Source organism: Culex quinquefasciatus, chromosome 3 (assembly GCF_015732765.1).
Source record: "Culex quinquefasciatus strain JHB chromosome 3, VPISU_Cqui_1.0_pri_paternal, whole genome shotgun sequence".
In the NCBI taxonomy this organism is placed as follows: Eukaryota; Metazoa; Arthropoda; class Insecta; order Diptera; family Culicidae; genus Culex; species Culex quinquefasciatus.
In genome coordinates, this window is record NC_051863.1 from 189,693,244 (window position 1) to 189,716,658 (window position 23,415).

Genomic DNA, 23,415 nt, shown 5'->3' on the forward strand with positions numbered 1-23,415 from the left:
AAAAATCGCCAAAAATTAATAAGTTATGTAACTATTTTGTTTCTAAAAAGAAGCATTGCATAGTTTTAGGGGATTGGCTTTTACTTTATGTGAGTTCGACCATTTTTTGACATTTTTTTTTTTGTAATTTAGCGATAGCTATAGCACAACAAATATTCCTAAAATTTTGCTTACAATCGAAGATAATATTTAATATTATCTTCGATTTTTTTATAATCATAATCTGAGAATCATTTGAATTACAAGTTTTGATAATTTTCAAAGTTAATTTTTTAAAAGATTAAAAAAGTTCTGTTCAATTGCCGAACCAGTTATAATTTGAAAGGATAACTTTTTTTTATCAGGGCAAAGCCCAAAGTTTAAAAAAAATAAGTAAGCCTAGTGTTTATGTTATTCAAATCTTTTTCCCTCGGCTCTGATTGAGGTCATTGGAAGGGCAAAACAAAATATCACATATCAAACCTATCTTACAGATATTTTAACTCAATCCTAAAACATGACCTAATTAATACTAAAATATGACAAATTGTCACACAATAATACAGTGATGCTGCTGTTGACATCCTTAAAAATAATTCGATTTTCAATACCGTAAACCGGAGTGACTCTGATAGGATTTCAATTTGTTTTTGGAATATTTTCCAACAGGTAAGGTTTTTCTCGAAATTATTATTTTTGACACATGTATTGGGGTAGGCCATGCACTATTTTGGAAAAAAAGTTTTAGCAATAGTGTTTAGAAAAATAGTTACGTTAAAAATTCTAAGTTTATATTCCGGGGTGATTTTGATGGTCATAGTTTTTCTTGTTAAAATCATATTTAAGATGTTCCAATTTTATTTGTACGGTAAATGTACCATCACCTAAGTAGCTGATACAGTTTTTAAGAAAAAAATCATTGTTTATATTTACTTAACTTATAAACTCAGTTAGCTTTTTAACAAAAAACCAATAAATTTTAGGTAAAATTGTTAAAAAGTTGGATTTTTTGCCTGAAATTTGTTATAGCAAATTTTGTTTATAAAATTATCGATTTATATTGCATTTTATACTGAATTCGAAGCAATCACAAAATTTAAATTTTTACATGACATTTGTTCAACTGAAATTGCCTATAAATTTGGAAAAAATTTGATTGTGTTTCAAAAACACATTTAAATTATTATTTACAAAATTATTTAACCTTCTCCTAGTGAAAAGTTGTTCAAAGAATCCGAAAATTCATTCCGTTTGCCGATTCAAAATCATGTTGAGAAAATCATGACACTTTGAGAAGTTTAAAATAACGACTTTCATCAATATTTTCTTAACAAAAGTTAACTAACTTTTTATACTTTTCAAAATTTTATGAAAAGTTCTTTTTAAGGTACTTTGATCACTTCTCTACCACGGTCAGTATGATTCTAAACAATTCCGTACGTATTTTAATTATACTCTTAATTTTTCAGAAAAATCGCAAACCTATCAAAGTCACCCCGTTTTACGGTACCAAAAAAAAAACCATCGTAAATTGTTTCGTTCTTTAGAAAAAAATATTTTCGAGAATACGGAATTTTTATGAAAATTTGATTCTTTAACATTGCGACTCGGACGCATTCTTACGCTTTATCGGCACTTTTAAAATTGACGCTATTTTGGTAATTTATTTTAAAAAAAACTAGATTTTTCCTGTTTGCTTTTCTTTCATAGACTCTCAGCTACTATTGCTCCTAACTTGAATGTATTTGAGGCAATTTTGGAGGAAATCTCCTGAATTTTCGAATAAAATAACACTACACAGCACTTCTAAACAAATTTTGATCAATATGTACCATAGCTTTTTGATAACCAAAATATATATTTAAATAAAAATAGATTTAAAAAAAATATTTTCGCGATACAATATATTGTGAAAAAGTCGGATTTAGAAAATTAATATTTTTTAAAAGTCTTACCATTTTTTTTTCTTTTCTGAAAAGTTTGAAGCACAACTTTGTCGAAGACACTCAATTGATCAGAAACCCCGTTCTCAATATACAGATTTTTGAATATATTTGACGAACTAATGATGCAACATGTCTTCATAGAAACAGGGAAAAACACAAAGTTTCCTACCTTTTGTAATGTAAGGCTTGATGTTGAAATTTCGAAATAATTGCTTTTATAAAGAATTTAAATTAAAGTTTAATTTTCCACTATCGAAAATCATCGGATATATTTCAGGCAGGGGTGGTATTGGTTTTAAATTGTAATAAATGCCGGGACCGTGGTGTAGGGGTAAGCGTGATTGCCTCTCACCCAGTCGACCTGGGTTCGATCCCAGATGGTCCCGGTGGCATTTTTCGAGACGAGATTTGTCTGATCACGCCTTCCGTCGGAGAGGGAAGTAAATGTTGGTCCCGGACTAACCTAAAAAAGGTTAGGTCGTTAGCTCAGTCCAGGTGTAGGAGTCGTCTCCCTGGGTCCTGCCTCGGTGGAGTCGCTGGTAGGCAGTTGGACTAACAATCCAAAGGTCGTCAGTTCGAATCCCGGGGTGGATGGAAGCTAAGGTGTAAAAAGAGGTTTGCAATTGCCTCAACAATCAAGCCTACGGACACCTAGTTTCGAGTAGGAATCTCGCAATCGAGAACGCCAAGGCAATGCTGTAGAGCGAATAATTTGATTTGATTTTTTGATTTTTCAATATGAATACGCATTCAACTTGAAAACGGTTAGAAATTGTAAGGTCATTCACATTTGTTGATGCATTTAAAAAATTGGCTTTGAATAATTATGGCAGCATGTTCTCTCAAATAAAGGACCACTTTGAAAAGTTTTACGCGAAATTAGAGAAATTCCAGGATTTTCACTTATTATTTCATATGGGACAGATATGTGATCACTTGAGGTTCGGCTATTCACACATATTGGACTATTCTTATAAGTGAGTTTTTTTTTTTGCTTTTCTATCAAATTAGGATTTTTTTTTCTAAAAAATGTTTATTTTTTTGCTTAAAACTAACTCGCGTATGAAACCTTTGCGATCAACTGCAACTAGTCTGGGATACACTAGGAATCTATGCAAACTATTAGCCGCAACTTTCCGCAACCGTTAAAAACTCCGCGCTAACAACTGTTTTCCTCTAACGCTAAAACATCTCAATCACCTAAAAACAGACCGACCCCCTTCAAAAAGTGACAATTGAGTACTTTGCAAAGCCGTAAAATGCCCCCTTCCGTCCTCCACTGATGGTCAGTTGGACAGTTTGTCTCAACGTCTAATTTGCGGCTCATAATTCTAGGGTTACGATGCCCTCCAGGAGGGTTTGGGTTTTTGCGGGCGTTTGCAATGGAAAAAGGGTTAAGGTACGGTGAAACCCCGATGGTTGGACTTCGTCAACGCACGAAATTGGAACGTGTCCGACCAGCAGAGTTTCGCTGTACCAACGGATCAGCTTTAGACGAGGGGTCTACGAGCGTTTCTTTATTATTATTTTTCTTCAGCAGGCGGTGTTAATTATATTATTTAATGCAGGTCCGGCGGGGCTCTCCCCTCAGCCAGGTTTGTTGGTCGATGAGGAATCACAACTTGGACGCATTCTGTCAGCGCGGGCATTATTTATGTTTGACTCTACGTGTTCTGGGAAACGAACCTGGCTCTGGTTTGCAGTGTAGGCCACCGGCAGCAGGTGTTTGCTGCACGATCCGATTTATTGCAAAAGGAGAGGGGAAGGCTTGATGTTTCGTGCTTTTGAGCTCAAGGATCGTTTGCATTTTCCGAACCGTCGCAGGGAGTGTCTCTTATCACATTTCGGTGCAACTGGTTGAGCACATTCAGTGACTCTGGTGGGGATTTGCAGCTGGACAGGAGGTGGTAGATGCAGTCTCTAGCGTAGTTCAGAGTTCTGGGAAAAGTTTGAATTGGGTAACACTGTCAGCACACTTTATATTCAATACTTACTGACACTCGACAAATGTGTAACCGGACAGTTCAGCCTGCCAAATATTGTCTAAAATTTTGAAGCATGTTAAAGTAGTTTCAACACCACATTTCTTAAGATACTCGGTTGAACTCGGTTCTGCAAGAAAACGCCTTTCTTTTCAGTTATTCAAGAAGATTTTGTTCGACCATTCTTACCTTCAATCCTAGTTTGATACTTTTGGCAAATTCCTCTGCTCACATCTGGCAAGCTCTCGACCAACTTGGTTGCAATATTCAGAGAACTGTTGGCACCAGTTCTACTGGGAGATTCTTCAAGGCACTCGATCGACAGCTGTAGCGCTGGACACAGTTCCAGCTTTACCTCTCCGAAGTTTGTACGAGTTGCGACACAATGCTGGAGCTGGGTGATCCAACGCTGGTTGGGAGAGTCGTTGTTTGGATTGTTGTTTGCTTCGCTAATCTGGTAACGTTCCTCTGGAATTACTGCGTAGCACACGGGGACTGTTGAGGAGAATATGTGTTTATTTTGGTTCATGGATGGATATTTCTCAAATGATTACCTAATATTGTTAAGGAAATACAAGTTCTGAGATTTTGAGGAGTAAAAAAAATAAAAAATTGAAGTAATCGAAAATCATTGAACACATAAAAATTAAATTTTATTAAAATGAAGAAATTAATAATTCAAACAACGGCTTTATTCTGGTCTTGATTTTTAATTTTGTTTTTCTATTTATTTGAAAAAAAAAAAACTTTTCCGTTGAATTCCCTATGTCAAAAGCAGATCCTTCGATACCATACATTTTGGCAACTGTCCACACAAACATTTTACTTATATATTCGAAAATCTGTAAGGGACCATCCATAAACCAAGTGGACACTTTTGGGGGGTGGGGGGATGTCAGTTATTGTCTATGCTCCATACAAAAAACATTGTTTCCATAAAAATATAAACATTGTTTCACATAAAAATAATTTTCCTAAAGCCATATTTTTTTTACATTTTGGAAATTTTTGATATGTTTTAGGGGACGAAAAACTATAACTTTTGAGCCATAAGGTGTCCACGTTTTTTGATAAAAAAAATTTCAATTATTGTCAAGAAAAATTCCATCAATCATAATAATATGCAACATCAAAACTGAAAATAACGTTGCACATTTTTTGATAAAGTAAACTGTTTTCAATTTACGGGCATGTTTTGTGAAAGTTTTAGAACAAAATCCGTATTTTTTGCAATTTAATATACTTTATGAAGAAATTGAACTCCTGCAAAAAAACATTTTGGAAATAATGAAAAAAAAAAACTTTAAGCTTAAATTTGGTGAAAAATGATTTTTTCTCAGTGTCCCCGGGCAGACGGTACCCGAGCAGACGGAAATAACGCCGGAATAACATTTTTTGATATTGGAAAATACTAGGCCAATAACATTTTTTGTTATTTATAACAAGATTTGTTATTCGCCGTTATGATTTTTTTGTTATTGAATTGTTATTGTAATAACAGATTAATAACATTTTAAGTTATATTCCCAAGTAACATTTTTTTCCAGGAGTTCTACAAGAGCTCTTCAAGATAGCTACAGCATAGCAGTTTGGACCGCGATAGGATAAAACTCTCTTCAAGTACTCTTCCAAACTCCTGAAGAAGTTTTGAAGAGAATTTTATCCTACCGCGGTCCAAACTGCTATGCTGTAGCTATCTTGAAGAGCTCTTGTAGAACTCCTGGAAAAAAATGTTACTTGGGTTTCGAACAAATCTTTGTTATTATTTTTTGTTATTTTAACAACTAATCCGATCATCCTAATAACAATTGGAGTTATTCTTCCATAACAAAAAATGTTATTTCAAAGTTGTTTTTGTTCTCACACAACCAGACCAATAACAACATTTGTTATGATAACATAAACTGTTATTGAACTCTTATGCAAAAATAGATTTTGCAAGAATATTCCATAACACTTTCTGTTATTTTAACAGTATTTGTTATTGAAATGGCATGAATTTAGTTATTACCATCTGATCGGGTAATTACAAAATTTATGCCATTTCAATAACAAAATCCATTTTTGCATAAGTGTTTGAAAACATTTTATGTTATCATAACAAAATTTGTTATTGGTGTGATATTGATTGAAAATCAAAATCAACTTGGGAACAACATTTTTTTTGCTATGGAAGAATACCGCCAACTGTTATTGGGATGATCGGATTAGTTGTTAAAATAACAAAAAATAATAACAAAGATTTGTTCGAAGAATAACTTAAAATATTATTAGTCTGTTATTACAATAACAATCCTATAACAAAAAAAATCATAACGGCGAATAACAAATCTTGTTATAAATAACATTAAATGCTATTGATCTAGCATTTTCAAATATCAAAAAATGTTATGACCACGTTATTTCCGTCTACTCGGGTCATCTTAATAGCCCTTATTTTGTCACATCGCGATATCTCGAACTGAATTTCCTTTTTCAAAGGGTTTATCACTTTTCAGGATTTTTCAAATGTTCTGGTAGATTTTTTAATCCAAATTTATTTTAATTTATAAGTTTTAAATATTTTGAAGTTAAAAAAGTGACACAATGTGCCCGAAAGAAAATTAAAAAAAATAAAAAGCATTTATGTTTTTTAAAATTTTTGTCATTTTAGTTTAGGAGTAAGAAAATAATTTAAAAAAAAGGATGAAATTGTTTGCATAGTAAAATTTTCTGCTCTTGTTTTTTTGTTGGGAAATTCGATGAGTGGAAATAAACATTCATTAACATTTGTGTTGACCTTTTCGAAAAAAAGATTCATTTTAAACTGATTGAGAATTTAAAGGCGGAAAATAAACAAAACGTGATTTAAAAAAATATGTTGTCCGTAGATTGTATTGTATGGATTCGAATAAATTCTGCGTGGGTTAATTCTTAACTATAAATATTTAATAACGATTTTTAAAAACAAATCGATATATTACTCTGAACTTATAAATTTCAAAACATGCATGCATATTGTAAAATTTATGAAATTTTATACTTTTTGATTAAATTGCATTTCAAATGTAATTCCATTACATAAATATGATTTGAAAAAAAAATATTTTTTTAATTGGTCCAATAAATTATGAAATTTTTAATGAGGCAGACAATAAATGGAACATAGAAACTCAATGTATATAGACAATTATAGGACTACTGTCAAATGCGTCTATCACGTCCTGAAGGAGATCTGTTATGTTTTTGCAGTAGATTTAAACAATAACTTATCACACTCCGGAAGCCACCTGACTTGCCCAACCGGGGTGACCTCCCAAGATCAAGTTCACCCGCAATCCGCCCCAGAACACAATGGCCACATTAAGTTATTAAAGCCATCAATCCCAGTCAAAACATGCCACTTTTTCCAGCCCCACTCAAAGTACTACCGGAACCAAAACAACATTTTCAACTTTTTTAACGTTTAGAACTAAACAACCAAAAAAAAAAACACTCTCCACTGACCAAGCACCGATAGCGCACTGCTCGCGAGAGATCGTCTGCTCCACTTAGGCTTCCTCCGAGCTCAATTGGCGAATCGGCCCTAATTTGTCCGCTTAATTCAGCACCCACTTGGGCTGTGATGTGATGGGCTTTTGTCTGCTCGTTTCAATGTGCCCGGCGATATCTGGTCATTGATCTAGATTCGAGAATAAAAAGGTGTAATGCGTGAACAGTTTTTTCCCCTGCTCGCGTTTATCGCGAACAATATAAGCCATTTGAGCCGATTCCGGACACTTCACAGTGGGTTCTGAGTTTGACCAGTTGCACACGGCGGTGTTCAGGAATGGATGTTCGTGGATTGGTGGTGATGTTGGCACTTTGCGCGGGGTCGATTCTGGCCGAGTCCCAGCCGGCGGAGCAGTCCTCGGTGGAGCGGATGGAGTTCATGCAGGAGATCAAGGACGAGTGTCGGAACAACACCGGGGACGACCGCGCCTTTCAAGATTTGTTGGTGGTGCTGAACCAGGACACCCCGAAGTGCTTTATGCAGCACGTGAATCTGAGCTACCTGCAGGCTCCCATCACGAACTTCAACAAGCAGGAGCAGACCACGCTGATGACACAGTGAGTTGGAATCGCTTCACGGGTAAAGTCAAATGAGTTGAGTTCATTCTTCTTAGGATCTGCGGTCAGGTCGAGAAGTCGCTAACCTGCATCAACCCCGTCGTGGACAAGGTCAAGCGCTGCATGACCGACGACGACGACCTGAAGATCCTCCGGAAGCTGGCGGATACCGTGCCGGAGGCGCTCAAGATGATCTGCAACGACAGCGGAGCGATGCTACTGAGTTGGTATTCCGTAGAAGAATGTCGTACTTTGTAACCCATCCGTTTTTTCAGAATTACGAGAACCGTTGGCCAGATCGTGCGCGATCGAGCTGGCACCCACGATCGACGTCTGCATGGACGGGATGTCCAATTCGACGATGGAGATGGCCCTCAGTCGGTACACGATCACGGAGTGCAAGTAAGGATTCGTGGTTGGGCGATGAATTTTGGCTGATTATTTTGCTGTTGAATTTCAGTGAGGTGTACAACATGAGGGACTGCATTATAAACCGGATCCGTGATTGTGGTGCCAATACCTATTTGGAATTGTTCAATCTGTTCTACAGGAGCTTGCTGAGTCTGACGCCGTGTAAATAAATTATAGTTTTTCTGTTACAAAAAATCTCGAATAAATGGCTATTATTGCTGTAACTATTATGCCACCACTAACCACCCCACAAGTGCGTTTATTACCAAACATCTAATTGCTCAACTCGGGGACCGACCCGTTGCGTTTGCGTTACGACCTACTCCAATCCGGCCCAGCTACAGTGTGGCTGCCCGGGCTGAAGCCATGTTCAACATTCAGGTCAAATTATCCAAATCGGAATAAAAGTGAATGCAAAACGCCGGCGCAATCTTAGGTGCGCAGCCCAGAATGTGATATAATCGAAACCCTTTCCGACCTGTGTGCTCGCCAGGAGTGCGGCGTCCGTCCAAAAAGCTTGTTTTATTAGAAAAAGTCATTGCGCTGCAAAAACGCAAAAGTTGCAAATCACGGAAATCACGCACATTCTTCGCCCTCTCAAGCCACACTCGTACTCGTTCAAACTTGTTCACCAAGGCAACTTCTTTTTAACCTCTCGTTTTTTTTTTTTTTTTTGCCACCCAGTTCTGCCCGAACGTGAAGAGAAGGTGCAGCGCAAGTCTCGTTCAGATAAGCGGGGAAGGTCCCACGGAGCGTCGTCGCGAAGCTTGGGAGGCCCGCGATTATGCAACAGCAACCCTCTCTAGACGCAGGGCTGCGTAGAGCTGGAGGTAGTGCCGTACGTACGGCCAAGAAGTGGTTGAGCGCGTTGTTGAGTTGAGCCGTGCGCGACCCCTGGCAATGTTTTGCTGAAAAGGTGGCGGTTGTTTGGTCACACTCGATCGTACGGCGTGTACGCGCTTGATCGACAGAAGGGCAGGGTGACAGTACCATTAAAAAGTTGAAGAAGATTAGCAACATTCAAACTGTTTCATTACAGTCCTGACACGGCTATCCAAAGCTCTCCATACAAACTTCGGATAGTCGAATAATGAAGTTTCCCGTACAGACGGTAAAAACTAAATTCATGCCTTTTCAATTACAAATACTGTTAAAATAACAAAAAGTGTTATGGAATATTCTGGCAAAATCCATTTTTGCATAAGAGTTTATGTTATCATAACAAAATTTGTTATTGGTCTGATATTGGTTGTTAGCCAAAACAACTTTGGAATAAATTTTTTTTGTTTTGGAAGAATACCGCCAACTGTTATTGAGATGATCGGATTAGTTGTTAAAATTACAAAAAAAAAAAATTACAAAGATTTGTTCGAAGAATAACTTAAAATGTTATTATTTTGTTATTCTAATAACAATCCAACAACAAATTGTGGTTGACAGAGCAGCGAGTCAAACGTGCGTCCCTCACACACCAAAAAAAGTGCTAAAAAGTGCAAAAATGCCTCAGGGCAAGAAAAAGAGGCGGTCCTCACCAGCAGGATCGACAGATTTGAAGAAGCTAAAGAATGCCGAAGCGCTACCTGCAAAGCCAGGCAGTTTGGGCAAGGACGCTCAAAATTCGTCTGGAAACCAGTTCGCTAGCCTCCCTGTGGACGTGAGCGAGAAGGCAGAATTTGAACGACGTGAAAAGTTGCCACCCATTTTTGTGAAAACATCGTCATCGAACTCGGTGCGAAAGTGGCTGACCGGATTTATCAAATCTGGTGCTTTACGAGCTTCCATTCGCTGGGCCATTTTTCAGACCACCCTAACACGGCGTAGGTCACCTTAATGGCCAAAAAAAAAATACGGGTCGAATTATTTTGGCCAAGGAACCCAGAAAAATTTTGAGCCCGATCGGAGAACTTTTTTTTTCGGTTTAGGCGCTTTTCAAATGGAAATGCTGTATATATAAACCAAACAATACATTTAATTTAACAAAATCATGCTTAGTTGAAATTTTATATACTTTATATTATATATTTTTTCGGGAAATCCCGGGAATCGTCGGGAATTTTTTTCCCGGGACGGGAAATTGCACAATTGTTCCATGGACCGAAGGTGAGAAAAAACTAGTTAAACAAGGAACAAGGAAATGCTATCTTTATTCGAAATTTTCCGGCAAGGCCGACCAGAAGAACAAATGTACGCAACTGGCATTTGTTATTGTTAGAAAGAGTGCATGTGTTTGCCAAGGGCATTCCAGCATCGGGTCAGATTGGCAAGCAATCCGGAAAAAAAGACAACAAACTTTCTTCACAATAAATAAAAATCAAATTCATCATTTGAAGAATACACAAAAAAAATCGAAATAAAAAATTAATTAAACAACTGCAATGAAATATTACGAACCACAAATAATAATGAAAGAGTGAACAAGTTTGGTGTTCTCAAATAATTTATTCTTTAGCATTCGCACATTTGTTATAGTTTTCAATCATTCTTTCCCATCTGGGACACTTGCATGGCCCGTGTTTGTATCGCAAATCCTGCTCTAGCAGAAGCCACGATCCCTTCGGAACTCGATCGGAGAAATCCTCCAGCAGCAGCAGATCCCTTTCTAGTAGCAGGGTCATCCTCAGTCGCTCGCTGGTATCGACACCACAAAGCCTGTACGCATTACGCGTCAAACATGTTGGCTGCTGTCCACGGGTATTTTCCAGTACAATCGGAATGGGCGTAGAATTGTCGTCAATTCTGCAATATAGGTGCAAGACGACACCGGTAACGTAGAACAGCAATCTCACCGTCAGACAGTCCACTTCCTGGGGATCGTTGATGATGTAAAAGATGTGGTTTGGATCGTTGATCGACAGGTTGTTTTGCTTTTCTGGCTGGTAGAAGTTAAAATCGAAGCTCATTGAAAAGTTGCAGATTGGGTACGTATTAGGTTGGGCTTCACAGTCATTGATTTGGCAGATCCTTTCGCCGACAACAATGGATATAATGGCTAAAACAGCCATGAAAACTACAACGAGAAGTGACATTTTGTTACGGAGCTACTGATAGTTGTTGTGAGTTGCAATTACAAGTAGCTTGTTCATTCAGCAAGTCTTTTGAAATTTATTTGGAAAAGCTGTTGAGCAATTTTAAGCGATTTTGACAAATATTGCAAACAACCAAAACAACGAGAAACCGCAATATTTCATAACAACTATGTGGCACCAATGATGTAAAAAAATGATTATTTCAAAATCAGAGAGCCAATTATGAAATCATCTATGAAAGCAGTTCTCTACAAAATCGGAGTTTTTTTTTATTCAATTTTTGTATTTTTTAATACTGCTGAAACTTTTTTGGTGCCTTCGGTATGCCCAAAGAAGCCATTTTGCATCATTCGTTTGTCCATATAATTTTCCATACAAATTTGGCAGTTGTCCATATGTACAAAAATGATATGTAAAAATTCAAAAATCTGTATCTTTTGAAGGAATTTTTTGATCGATTTGGTGTCTTCGGCAAAGTTGTAGGTATGGATATGGACTACACTGAAAAATAATGATACACAGTAAAATTTTTTTTGGTGATTTTTAATTTAACTTTTTTTCACTAAAACTTGATTTGAAAAAAAGACACTATTCTTATTTTTTTTATTTTTTGATATGTTTTAGAGAACATCAAATGCCAACTTTTCAGAAATTTCCAGAATGGGCAAAAAATCTTTGACTATGTAATGATTTTTTGAATCAATACAATTTTTTTCAGAAAATCGAAAAATTGGTCGCATTTTTTTTCAATTTCATTTTTCGATGTAAGATTGAATTTGCAATCGAAAAGTACTCTAATGAAAATTTGATAAAGTGCACCGTTTTCAAGTTAAATAGTAGTTTATGCAACAAGTTGCAAAAAGAGGACTTTTTCAACACGAGTCGTACATTTATCCAACGAGGTTCACCGAGTTGGATAAATACGAAGAGTGCTGAAAAAATCAAGTTTTGCAACGAGTTCCATACAACGTTTTTTGCAATTCCGAAAAACACTAATTGAGTGAAATTTTAAGTCAAATTTTCATGTATATTGTCAATAAATCGTTTAAATCAAAAAATGTTGAAAAGTGTTACTTTTCGAAACAAGTGCTGAAAAGTTCAACTTTTCAGCACCCATTTCAGTGCTGAAAAGTAGAACTTTTCAGCATTTATGTTGAAAAGTGTTGCTATTCGATTCTTTTATTTTTGGTACAGAAAATTAGGCTATTTCGTCATTCAAGAATGACAGGAAAAGTAAGTAGTTTCACGACGGAATTGCAAAAACCATATTTATGTAACTTTGTTCAAAATAGTCGCAGTTATTGATTTTTTTAAATAGTGCCCATGATTGCCCACTTTTGACAAACATATTTTTGAAAACGCTGAGAAAATTCGACCATTAGTTGCTGAGATATTGCCATGCAAAGGGTTAAAAAAAATGTTTTCTAAGTCTCACCCAAACAACCAACCATTTTCTAATGTCGATATCTCAGCAACTAATGGTCCGATTTACAATGTTAAAACATGAAACATTGGTGAAATTTTCCGATTTTTCGAAAAAATATTTTCATAAATTTGAAATCAAGACTAACCAAACATTCAATATTATGCCCTTTTGATATTTTAGTCTTGAATCAAAATTTTTGAAAATATTGTTTTCGAAGAAATCGGAAATGATGGGTTGTTTGGGTGAGGCTTAGAAAACATCAATTTTCCTGTTTTTAAACCTTTGCATGGCAATATCTCAGCAATAAAGGGTCGTATCAACATAGTTCAATAAAGCAAAATACAGAGAATTTTCTCACCTTCTGAAATATATTTTTTCTAACGTAGGCAAACATATGCTCTATTTTAAATAAACATTGAAAAACTGCGACTTTTTTTTTAACTTCCCTTAAAATGGCTTTAACTTGAAAACGGTGCATGTAATCAAAATATCACTAAAGTACTTTTTGATTGCAAATTCAATTTTACATTGAAAATGAAGCTGAAAAATTTCGATTTTTTTTCAAAAATCAGTATTGATTCAAAAATTATAACTCGGTCAAAGATGTTTTGCCCGTTCTTGAAATTTCTGAAAAGTTGGCCCTTGATGTCCCCTAAAACATATCAAAAAATTAAAAAATTGTGTTTTTTTTTTTCAAATGAATTTTTAGTAATAAAAAGTGAAATTTAAAATCAGCAAAATATTTTTTTAATTTTTTTAAAAGTTACATATGGATTAAAATATACAAAAAATATATCGAATGGCCGAAATCTCAGAGAATTGCTCATGAATACTGAATATAATTTACCTAATGTTTCAGTACAAACAAGATCCAATCAACAAAATTAGACCGTTTGCTCGCTAACGATTAGAACCGAAAAGATTTGTCAAACTGGCTGATTGCTCTTTCTCAGCCACACCAAACTGAGTCGCGATTAGGTTGAAGCAGAAATTGATCAAAGTGTCTGAGCTTTGCTCGTACTTTTTGGTATGTGTTTCAAATTGAACCTTTACTTACGTTTTGTGAATGCCACAAATCGCAAAATTCAACCTACTAAAGTGAACTTTATAAATGTTCAGACATCGCTCGCACATAGCACTCTTAAATTTTTTCCTAATGTTCAGAGATTTGAAACAATTATTGAAGAAGATGAAAAATCATAATTACGAGTAACAACAATTACAAAAACGTGTGCAGTTGCATCTAAATGAAGTTTTCAAATATCAATTTATGACTTAAAATATATACAGTTTATATTCTTTTTGAAGATTTGACAAAGAAAGCGTGATCAAAAATGGCTTAGTAATAAAAAAATAAACTTTCAACTTTCAAATAATTCACTTCAATTTTTTTTTTGCGATTGTTTGATTATTAAACACAAACGATTTCAGATTGAGAAAACAAACCGACAATATAAGCCAAATCGTCACCCTGCACCCACATGCGTACTCACACCATTCCGAACAAACCATTGCCCTCTCCTTTTTCCTCCTCCCCATGGATAAACCTGGCATGAATTGATTGTTCACCAATGAACGGCGACGCACTCGTTCGATTTGCGCACTTTTCGTCTCACTTTAAAGAAAATCCGCCCAGCGCCAAATCCCTGGGGGAGAGGGGGGACTGAAAAATTGTCCAATTTGACCCGCCACGAGTGATATTTTGCTGGTGATTTGCTGTAAATCAGTCAATTAGAAACTTGATCAGCGCCATCCATTCTAAAATTTTAGGGTTTTTTTCGATGACTTGGCTGAAAATGGGAACCCGAGCAGACGGTAATAACAAAATTAATAATCATTCAACAACAAATCCTGTTAAAATAACAAAAAGTGTTATTATTTTATCCTGAACTACAACTTCAAGAAGAAAAAATAATAACAGTTTCTGATAAAATAACAAGATTTGGTATTGAAGTGATATTATACAAAAAATGATTAATAACACGCTAATAAGAGGAAATGTTATTCATTTCAAAAAATCTCCTAATAACAAGATTTGTTATTCGTTTGGTATTCTGACATAGAAATAAAATGACCATAAATCGCACAAATGGAAAAGTTTATAAGTGTCCATAACACAATCTGTTATTATTTTTTCTTTTGTTAAATGTGTTTAGATCTTTGATATAATTTTGTCCAATTTCGTCTGGGTCATTATATTGGCCATGAAATGGAGTCCTTAAGCTAAAATTATTCTAAAAAGTTGAAAATTTGAAAGTTCATTTTTTTTAATTATTTGATATACCCAAGGGACTTAACTAAAATTGGCTAGAACTATGGAATAATTTTGACCAATTAAATCGTGGTTATTTATTTGACCATGAAATGGGGTCCTTAAGCTTAAATTAATCTGATAAAATTAACTTTTGAAAGTTGTTTTTTTTTTTAGTTTGTTATATTCTCTAAGGGAATTGATTTATTTATTGAGAATTTTTGAAATGTGAATAACAAAAACTGTTATCATTTTCACAAAGCGGGGAAGTCGGAGCTGACGTTGAAGTTCGAGCTGGAGTGAGACCTCGGAGACGGCATCGGATTCAGCTAATTTTCAGCAACTTTCACTTGGAGTCGGAATCTGTGATGTCGGGTTTTTTTTGGAGAACTGAAGTCGGCGTTGACGTCATATCCTGCATCCAGAGTCGGAGTTGTCTTCAAAGTATGGATTCAAAGTCGCTTGAAGGAACCTGACCCTGCAGCCCTGACTATTAAAGAAGAGTTATGGCAACTGCAGGTCTATTTGCAAATGGCAAATAAACCAAAACAATAACTTGTTTTGTTATGGAGACATACAAGTTCAATAACATTTTTTGTTATTATGCTGCTCCACCTCTTTGCACAAAATAACAAATCTTGTTATTCCTTCATGATTCCTTCAGTGTTATTGGTTTGTTATTGCAATAACAACATAATAATAGTTTATGTTATTATTAGAACAAATCTTTTTAATGATTTTTGTTATTTTAACAACTAATCCGATCATCCCAATAACATACTTCGATCTTCTCACAATATCAAAAACTGACCTTCCCAAGTTATTTCCGTCTGCTCGGGAAAAGCTCCCAAAATGGCGCTCGAAAGACGAACCGGGCAGACGGTAGTAACAAAATTCATGCCATTTCAATAACAAATATTGTTAAAATAACAGAAAGTATTATGGAATCTTCTTGAAAAATCATTTTTTGCATAAGAGTATAATAACAGTTTATGATATCATAACAACATTTGTTATTGGTCTGATATTGGTTGGAAGCTAAAACAACTTTGGAATAACATTTTTTGTTATGGAAGAATAACTGCAACTGTTATAAGGATGAAAAAAAAAATTACAAATATTTGTTTGAAGAATAACTGAAAATGTTATTAGTCTGTTATTATAATAACAATCCAATAACAAGAAAATCATAACGACGAATAACACATCTTGTTATAAATAACATAATATGTTATTGGCCTAGTATTTTCAAATATCAAAAAATGATATTCCCAAGTTATTTCCGTCTGCTTGGGGATAGGGATCAACATCAGTCATTCCAAGCTGTGCTGGCGCACAGCAGTCTGGAGCTTTTGCGAATTTAGTGGCAAAGTTTCCAGACGTCGAGAACGTATTTTTTCTAGAAAAAGTGCAGTCTTCTTTGGCTTCTCTGGTTAAATATAGAGTTTTTTTTGATTTAGTTCCCATTTTTAATGTTTTTTTCTTTTTCGCTTTTTTTTTTGCTTTCAGGTAAGAATCGCATGGAGTGCTCCAAATCGACACTTGAAGTTGTAAGTAACAATGAAAAATAATGTTTATTTCCTTCAAGATTCTTAACTCTAGAATTCTAGATTTATAAGAACGAATCATCCTTTGGATCGTGGATCCAAAGAACATTTTTTGGAGCAAATCATTTTACCTCAAAATAGGCATTAATCTATTTTTATTCTTAATATTAAATCCATTTAAACCATCCCCGAGCAGACGGAAATAACGTGGGAATAACATTTTTTGATATATAATAATACTTGGCCAATAACATGTTATGTTATTTATAACAACATTTGTTATTCGTCGTTATGATTTTTTTGTTATTCGATCGTTATTGTAATAACAGACTAATAACATTTTTAGTTATTCTTCGAACAAATCTTTGTTATTATTTTTTGTTATTTTAACAACTAATCCGATCATCCCAATAACAGTTGGAGATATTCTTCCATAACAAAAAATGTTATTCCCAAGTTGTTTTGACCTTCAACCAATATCAGAGCAATAACAAATTTTGTTTTGATAACATAAACTGTTATTAAATCCTTATGCAAAAATGGATTTTTCAGGAAGATTCCATAACACTTTATGTTATTTTAACAATATTTGTTATTGAAATGGCATGAAATTTGTTATTACCGTCTGCCCGCGGGTCCACCTCCACCGTGTCTTTCTTACAAAACATTGGTATAAGGTTTGCTGTTGAAAAAACGCTTTTCTCAGAAATTTTTTAAAAAAATCGTGCACTGCGGGAAATTGTCCCAGAAAAAATCCTAATTTGAAGGTTTTGATGCGCTCTTTTGATTGAATTTTGGCCCAAAACCTAGAACTTAAAGCCTGATTTTTGAGAACTCTTTTTCTGAAATACTTGTGCGATGTCTGTATCCGCTTTTAAAATTGGTGTCTTCCATCATTGGAAAACCACTCGGTAAACCCACATTTTTTATCTTCCTGGGTAGACGGTAATAACATAATTCCTGCCATTTTACTAACAAATACTGTTAAAATAACAAAAAATGTTATGGATTCTTCTTGAAAAATCTATTTTTGCATAAGGGTTTAATAACAGTTTATGTTATGATAACAAAATTATTGGTCTGATATTGGTAGACAGCCAAAACAACTTTGCAATAACATTTTTTGTTATGGAAGAATACCTCCAACTGTTATTGGGATGATCGGATTAGTTGTTAAAATAACAAAAAATAATAACAAAGATTTGTTCGAAAAATAACTAAAAATGTGATTAGTCTGTTATAACAATAACAATCCAATAACAAAAAAATCATTACGACGAATAACAAATCTTGTTATAAATAACAGAAAATGTCATTGGCCTAGTATTTTCAAACATCAAAAAATGTTATTCCCAAGTTATTACCGTCTGCTCGGGAATTCAGTTTCATTGAGAAGAACCTGAGAAATGTTAAAATCCGTAAAAAATCTCTTTTACCCAATCTCACCCCCACTGACGGTATTAGTTTTTGTTACTTTAACATCTAATCTTATCATCCTAATAACAGGTGGAGTTATACAAAAAATGCTTGTCTTAAGTTTTTATGGCTTTCTGCCAATATTAGACCAATAACAAATTTTGGTATTATAACATAATCTGTTATTTAACTCTTGTGCAAAAAATTATTTTTGAAGGAGAATTTTTTTGTTATTTTAACAGTATTTTTAATAGAAACGGCATGAATTTTGTTATTACCGGCTCCCAGGACGAACGTTTTATTTTTCCATTCACAATTTTCGACCAGTAAATGTGGTCAAAGACATCTTAGAAGGTATTTTTTGGCAATGTTGGGATATCGTGGTATCCGTTTTTTGGAACTGCTTAAATCAAGTGGCTTTATCTCGGCAATGATACAACCAAATGTCTTCAAATTTGTATTGTAAATAGATGAAAATGTACATTTTGATGACCTGAAAACAGTGTTTTTTTAAATTGAAATGTGCACTCATGCCAACCTTTTTGCCAACCTCTGACTTTATTTTTGCCGATTTACATGTATGAAACTTCTTCAATATTATTGAAAATTGATTAAATTAGTTTAAAAAAAACTTTGAGGGTATTTTTTGAAATAAAACACTTAACGAATCCTAGGCTCACATATGATCAAATTGACTTAATCAATTTTCTCACGCTTTAACTAAAATTTTGAAGAAACAAGTTGATTATCAAAGTCACCCCAGTTTTTAGAATAACAGTTATTAATTGTTTTCAGAGCTAAATTGAAAAAAAAAACTCATTTTAAATTTTAAAAAAAGTAAAGCATTCCACTTTAACGACCCCCGGGTCTTTTGCGGTCTCTGTTGCAAGTTTCTGCTCATTTCTAGGCGTCCGAAGGTTATGTATGGTGAGTCACTCAAAACCTCTTTTACGCTAATGGACCGACGTTTTACTTCTCCATCCGATAGAAGGCGTGGTCAGGCAAATCTCGGCTTGAAGAATGCCACCGGGTCCGTCTGGGATTGAACCCAGGCCATACTGGGGTTTGGAGGCTACCACGCTAACCACTAAATCACCGGACCCGGCCAGCCAATTTAATATTTAAAAAATACAAATCATTAGAAATGTATAACCGTTTGAATAAAACTTGAGCAATAAATTCAAATCCTATTAATGTCACTCCGGTTTACGGTTTACTTAATTGAATAAATGAACTGATGAAAAAATGTTACGAAATCACCTTCGAAAATTATCAGGTGCATGATTTTGTTTTGAAGGTGTTGACAAATTTGTGTTGACTCAGGTTAAGAAAAAAGTGCGTTTCGTGATTGCATGAACGTTCTAGTTAAACGAGTGTAGTTCTCATGTTGAGCAAGGTTTATTACTGTGTTCGAAGAAAATATGGATTTCATAATTAAATAAAAATTAATGTTAATGCTCCAACTGAAGTTGTACCGTCTTTGTGAAATTGTGATCATTTGCGTTTAAGCATCATGTCGGTATACTTGGTAATCCTCATCGCTTGGAAAGTGGCCTCGCCTGTCACCGGATTTTGTCAACTCGGTGATTGCTCAATATCAGACGAATCGGAATGTTCGTGGGGTGATCTTGTGAAAGAAGGTTTCTATGCCCCAGTGGAGCAGAACATGCCACAAGTGACCGATGTCGACCACTTGTTTAACTTTCTCAACAACCCTTTTGAGAAGAACTGCGTACAAATTAGTTTTACAACTTTTTATAGCAAAGACGATGGGTATACTATACTTCTACATGTTCAGTGTGCTTCAGAAATGTATCGAGGCATAAGAATTGAATTTTTGATACAATTTCACCAATCTAGTAATAGTTCTATTTCATGCTTTCAACGCGACGCATTAAGTGAATATCGAAGAAAAAAGTGTGCTTATTTTGTTCATGAACAGTTAAGGTTGACTTTCTTCGAAAACAATGAGTTTCTGCTTATAGAGGATTTGTCCAGTAGAGTGCCGAAAGGTACCAGGTTGATACTGCGCAAAATTGGTTATCAAATTGACATGAAATGTCTTTGCGATGATCTAAAATCATACGATTATGACACAATACAATGTTTAGGGGATGCTGAACAAGAACTAGAAAAGTCCAAATATAAACAAAAGAAAGCAACTGGAAATAATACAAAAAAGATTACCGGATCAGTTGTTGGGTTGCTATTTTTGCTTGCATTACTTTTTACTTGTAATATGTGTTTCAAGTTGAAATTTTGTTATGGTTCCTAACACTCTCAGTAGTAATAACTAGTCTACGATAGTTACCTATAAAAATGGGAAATTGAAAAATTGTAATTGTTGTATACATTTTAGTGAGGAATAAGCGAGGAATCAGCTGCGTGCCAACAATAAACCAAGATAACTTCTGCGTCAATGTCAATGTTCAACACTATTAGTCACTCAGTTTTCACGTTTGGGAGCAAGAAGAGTTGAGAGTCGTCAGCTTCGGCGATAGTTTGAACCTAAAATTCTTCTATTAGTCAGTTCAGAAATGGGAAGCTTGCGTTGAAATTTATTTCAAAATGCAATGAATACAACGAGTGCTATAAAAAACAAGTTACACCCACTTTTTTGCAATTCCGAAAATCATTTTTAGAGAGAAGATGAGTGTTTAGTGTAATCTTTTATTTTTTTAAAGGACTTATACCAACAGACATCGAAGGACAACCAATAGTCACGTGTCTCCGACTTCAGACGGATCAGACGCCGACGACGGACGGTTGCTTGCGTGCTTTCGGAAACCAAGTTAATCCTTGATTTATGGTCCATTCGTGTTGTGTCTGAGTTTGACACTACGCACCTTTTTTGGTATCAATTTTAAAGGCACCGCCCTGATCCAGGACACTTTTAATGTCCATAAAAACATAAAGCATTGTTTGTTTTATTTTCAAGACACGATTAAAAATTTTGTAAATTTTTATGGTGTAAATTTTGAAGGTAAAATATTAACTCTTTTATGATGTTATTTTACCTAAATTTAGTTGGGAGCAATTCTCTACCAAAACCGGAAATGGATTTTATTTGTATTTTTTTATTTGACTTAAACTTTTTAGGGGACTCCTATGACCAAAGAAGCTTTTTTTTTTTTAATTTATATTTATTCAAATTTCTTTTCCATGTACATTCATTCAGTTAAAATATTATTGAGTGTCCAATCACAAACGATGACTTTTCACCTCAATTTTAAATACTAGCAACTTTCATTTATTCATGAAATATTGTAGCTTTCGCTATTCAGTGATTTCAAATGTAGGAGGTCCTACATGTACAAAAGGGAAAAGGGATACCTTAAAACTAACTTATAAACTATATAAAGAGCGGATCAATGCAGCTGAAGACTGCAATGATTTTTGTCGAAATGCATCAATTATCTTATTGGACATAACATCCAAAGTGTCAACTTCGGCTAATTGATGAAGTTCACTGGTGCTGAACCAGGGAGGAAGTTTCAGAATCATTTTCAGAATTTTGTTCTGAATCCTCTGAAGTTTTTTCTTCCTGGTTAAGCAACAGCTTGTCCAGATCGGCACAGCATAAAGCATGGCAGGTCTGAAAATTTGTTTATAAATTAACAGTTTATTCTTGAGACAAAGTCTAGAATTCCTGTTTATAAGTGGATACAAACATTTAATATATTTGTTACATTTAACCTGGATACTTTCAATGTGATCCTTGTAAGTAAGGTTTTTGTCAAAACCAAGTCCAAGATATTTCACTTGATCCTCCCACTTTAAATTTACCTCATTCATCTTTATAATGTGATGACTTTTGGTTTAAGAAAATCAGCCCTTGGTTTGTGAGGGAAAATAATAAGTTGAGTTTTGCAGCATTTGGAGTAATTTTCCATTCTTTCAAATAAGAATTGAAAATATCCAAGCTTTTTTGTAATCTTCTTGTGATGACACGAAGGCTTCTGCCTTTGGCGGAGATGCTTGTGTCATCAGCAAAAAGTGATTTCTGACATCCTGGGGGCAAATCAGGCAAGTCAGAAGTAAAAATATTGTATAAAATTGGACCCAAAATGCTTCCTTGAGGGACGCCAGCACGTACAGGTAGTTGATCAGATTTGCTATTCTGATAACATACCTGCAGAGTACGATCCGTCAAATAATTTTGAATAATTTTCACGATATAAATCGGAAAATTAAACCTTTTCAATTTCGCAATCAAACCTTTATGCCAAACACTGTCAAATGCTTTTTCTATGTCTAGAAGAGCAGCGCCAGTAGAATAGCCCTCAGATTTGTTGCTTCGAATTAAATTTGAAACTCTCAACAACTGATGAGTAGTTGAATGCCCAAGGCGAAATCCAAACTGCTCATCAGCGAAAATTGAATTTTCATTAATGTGCGTCATCATTCTATTAAGAATTATTCTTTCGAATAATTTACTAATAGATGAAAGCAAACTAATGGGCCGATAGCTTGAGGCTTCAGCAGGATTTTTATCCGGTTTCAAAATCGGAATTACTTTGGCATTTTTCCAACTACTGGGAAAATATGCCAAATCAAAACATTTGTTGAAAATTTTGACCAAGCAACTTAAAGTTGCTTCTGGTAATTTTTAATTAAAATGTAAAAATGCCATCCTCACCAGGGGCTTTCATATTTTTAAATTTTTGATAATAGATTTTATTTCATTCAGATCCGTATTAAAAACTTCATCTGATGAAAATTCTTGTTCAACAATATTCTGAAATTCTATTGAAATTTGATTTTCAATAGGACTCAAAACATTCAAGTTGAAATTATGAGCACTCTCAAACTGCTGAGCAAGTTTTTGAGCTTTTCCCCATTAGTTAATAGAATATTATCACCATCTTTTAAAGAAGGGATGGGTTTTGAGGTTTCTTAAGAACCTTTGAAAGTTTCCAAAAAGGTTTGGAATAAGGTTTAATTTGTTCGACATCTCTTGCGAACTTTTCATTTCGCAGGAGAGTGAATCTGTGGTCAATAACCTTTTGCAAATTTTTTTGAATTCGCTTCAGTGCAGGGTCACGAGAACGTTGATACTGTCTTCGGCGAACATTTTTCAGACGAATCAGAAGCTGAAGATCGTCATCAATAATGGGAGAATCAAATTTGACTTGGACTTTAGGAATAGCAATATTCCTAGCATCCAAAATTGCATTAGTTAAAGATTCCAAGGCTGAATCAATATCAGCTTTGGTTTCTAAAACAAAATCATGATTTAAATTATTCTCAATATGATGCTGATACCTGTCCCAATTAGCTTTGTGGTAATTAAACACAGAACTATTGGGTCTGGTAACTGCTTCATGAGAAAGTGAAAAAGT

At 34.8% G+C, this 23,415-nt stretch overlaps 3 protein-coding genes across 5 annotated transcripts in view; 2 read left to right on the forward strand and 1 right to left on the reverse strand.

Moving 5' to 3' along the window:
- The window catches only part of LOC6034088 (ecdysone-induced protein 74EF), a 340,530-nt gene that overhangs the window by 220,542 nt on the left and 96,573 nt on the right, over positions 1 to 23,415 (forward strand). The gene's annotated exons all lie outside the window — the stretch shown is intronic.
- On the reverse strand, positions 3,415 to 7,419 carry LOC119770060. 3 transcript variants are annotated; one of them, XR_005278637.1, is made up of 5 exons: positions 7,177 to 7,419; positions 4,462 to 4,487; positions 4,097 to 4,402; positions 3,920 to 4,037; positions 3,415 to 3,863 (listed from the first exon to the last, which is right to left on the reverse strand). XR_005278637.1 is itself a non-coding variant. In XM_038264234.1 (5 exons), the coding sequence occupies exons 1-5, from the start codon at positions 7,332 to 7,334 to the stop codon at positions 3,716 to 3,718; spliced, it is 615 nt and encodes a 204-aa protein (XP_038120162.1). In that variant the 5' UTR covers positions 7,335 to 7,405; the 3' UTR covers positions 3,415 to 3,715. The 3 variants fall into 3 exon arrangements, 1 of the variants encoding a protein (XP_038120162.1); XM_038264234.1 differs by having other exon boundaries at positions 7,318 to 7,405; XR_005278638.1 differs by lacking the exon at positions 4,462 to 4,487.
- Positions 7,631 to 8,649, forward strand: LOC6034085. Its single transcript, XM_001844404.2, has 4 exons — positions 7,631 to 7,996; positions 8,053 to 8,219; positions 8,272 to 8,398; positions 8,457 to 8,649. The coding sequence occupies exons 1-4, from the start codon at positions 7,716 to 7,718 to the stop codon at positions 8,575 to 8,577; spliced, it is 696 nt and encodes a 231-aa protein (XP_001844456.1). The 5' UTR covers positions 7,631 to 7,715; the 3' UTR covers positions 8,578 to 8,649.

Bases quoted from the DNA above. Each gene is read 5' to 3' on its own strand.
- LOC119770060 (XM_038264234.1), bottom strand. The intron at 4,038-4,096 runs GTAAGAATGGTC...GTTTTCTTGCAG, and splicing joins GTATCAAACTAGGATTGAAG to AACCGAGTTCAACCGAGTAT. The intron at 3,864-3,919 runs GTAAGTATTGAA...AACTTTTCCCAG, and splicing joins TACACATTTGTCGAGTGTCA to AACTCTGAACTACGCTAGAG.
- LOC6034085 (XM_001844404.2), top strand. From the start codon at position 7,716: ATGGATGTTCGTGGATTGGTGGTGATGTTGGCACTTTGCGCGGGGTCG. The intron at 7,997-8,052 runs GTGAGTTGGAAT...CATTCTTCTTAG, and splicing joins CAGACCACGCTGATGACACA to GATCTGCGGTCAGGTCGAGA. The intron at 8,399-8,456 runs GTAAGGATTCGT...GTTGAATTTCAG, and splicing joins TACACGATCACGGAGTGCAA to TGAGGTGTACAACATGAGGG.